The sequence below is a fragment of the Corapipo altera genome, unplaced genomic scaffold (genome assembly GCF_003945725.1).
Source record: "Corapipo altera isolate COAL_440 unplaced genomic scaffold, ASM394572v1 300, whole genome shotgun sequence".
NCBI classification, from domain to species: Eukaryota; Metazoa; Chordata; class Aves; order Passeriformes; family Pipridae; genus Corapipo; species Corapipo altera.
The window spans coordinates 22282-23736 of NW_020885067.1; the positions used below are offsets into that span (position 1 = coordinate 22282).

The 1455-nt window shown below is 60.1% G+C and overlaps 1 protein-coding gene across 1 annotated transcript in view; it reads right to left on the bottom strand.

The window, feature by feature from the left end:
- LOC113959865 (immunoglobulin-like and fibronectin type III domain-containing protein 1) overlaps positions 1 to 1455 on the bottom strand; it is a 40471-nt gene that overhangs the window by 15083 nt on the left and 23933 nt on the right. The window contains exon 14 of the mRNA XM_027669149.1: positions 34 to 451. Within this exon, the coding sequence (XP_027524950.1) occupies positions 34 to 451 (418 nt within the window). The remainder of the gene's footprint in view (positions 1 to 33; positions 452 to 1455) is intronic.

Consider the following 1455-nt stretch of genomic DNA (forward strand, 5'->3'; position numbering starts at 1 on the left):
ACCATCCTTTCCAAAGGGAGACCCAACTCCCCCTGCACCAGCAGCACCAGCCCCACCAGCCCCAGCTGGGACACCATCCTTCCCATAGGGAGACACGACTCCTGCAGCACCAGCACCACCACCAACACCAGCCCCAGCTGCGAGACCATCCTTTCCACAGAGAGCCCCAACTCCCCCTGCACCACCAGCACCACCAACCCCTGCTCCAGCTAGGACACCATCCTTTCCATAGAGAGCCCCAAGCCCCCCTCCACCAGCTACACCAACCCCACTAGCACCACCAGCCCCAGCTGGAAGACCATCTATTCCATAGGGAGAACCAACTCCCCCTGCCCCAGCACCACCAGCACCACCAGCACCAGCCCCAGCTGGAAGACCATCCTTTCCATAGGGAGACCCAAATGCCCCTACACCAGCACCACCAACACCAGCACCACCAACACCAGCTCCAACTGGAAGACCATCCTTTCCAAAGGGAGCTGCAACTCCCCCTGCACCAGCACCACCAGCACCACCAGCTCCAGCTGGGAGACCATCCTTTCCATATGGAGATCCAACTCCCCCTGCACCAGCAGCACCTGCTCCAGCTGGGAAACCATCAATCCCATATGGAGCTCCAACACCTCCCACACTACCACCTGGAGCTCCACCAATGCTTGGTCCAGCCAGGACACCATCCTTTCCATAGGGAGCCCCAATTCCCCCTGCACCAGCTACACCAGCACCACCAGTACCAGCCCCACCAGGGACACCAGCGAGAGCCCCAAATCCCCCTGCAGCAGCAGCACCAGCAGCACCAACCCCTGCTCCAGCTGGGAGACCATCCTTTCCATAGGGAGCCCCAAATCCCCCCGCACCAGCAGCACCAGCCCCACCAACCCCTGCTCCAGCTGGGAGACCATCCTTTCCATAGGGAGCCCCACCTCCCCCTGCACCAGCAGCACCTGCTCCAGCTGGGAAACCATCCATTCCATAAGGAGACCCAACACTTCCAAAGCCACCACCTGCAGCTCCACCAGTGCCTGCACCAGCAGGGCCATCTTTTCCATATGGATACCCAAATCCCCCTGCACCAGCAGCACCAGCAGCACCAACACCAGCTCCAGCTGGAAGACCATCCTTTCCATAGGGAGAACCAACTCCCCCTGCCCCAGCTACAGCAGCAGCACCAACACCTGCTCCAACTGGGAGACCATCCTTTCCATACAAAGATCCAACACCTCCAAAGCCACCACCTGCAGCTCCACCAACACCTGGTCCAGCAGGGATGCCATCTTTTCCATATGGATACCCAAGTGGTTCTGCACCAGCACCACCAGTACCACCAGCCCCAGTCCCAGCTGGGAGACCATCCTTTCCATAAGGAGCCCCAAATCCCCCTGCACCAGTAGCACCAGCACCTCCAACACCAGCCCCAGTTGGGAGACCATCCTTTCCATAGGGAGCCCCAAATCC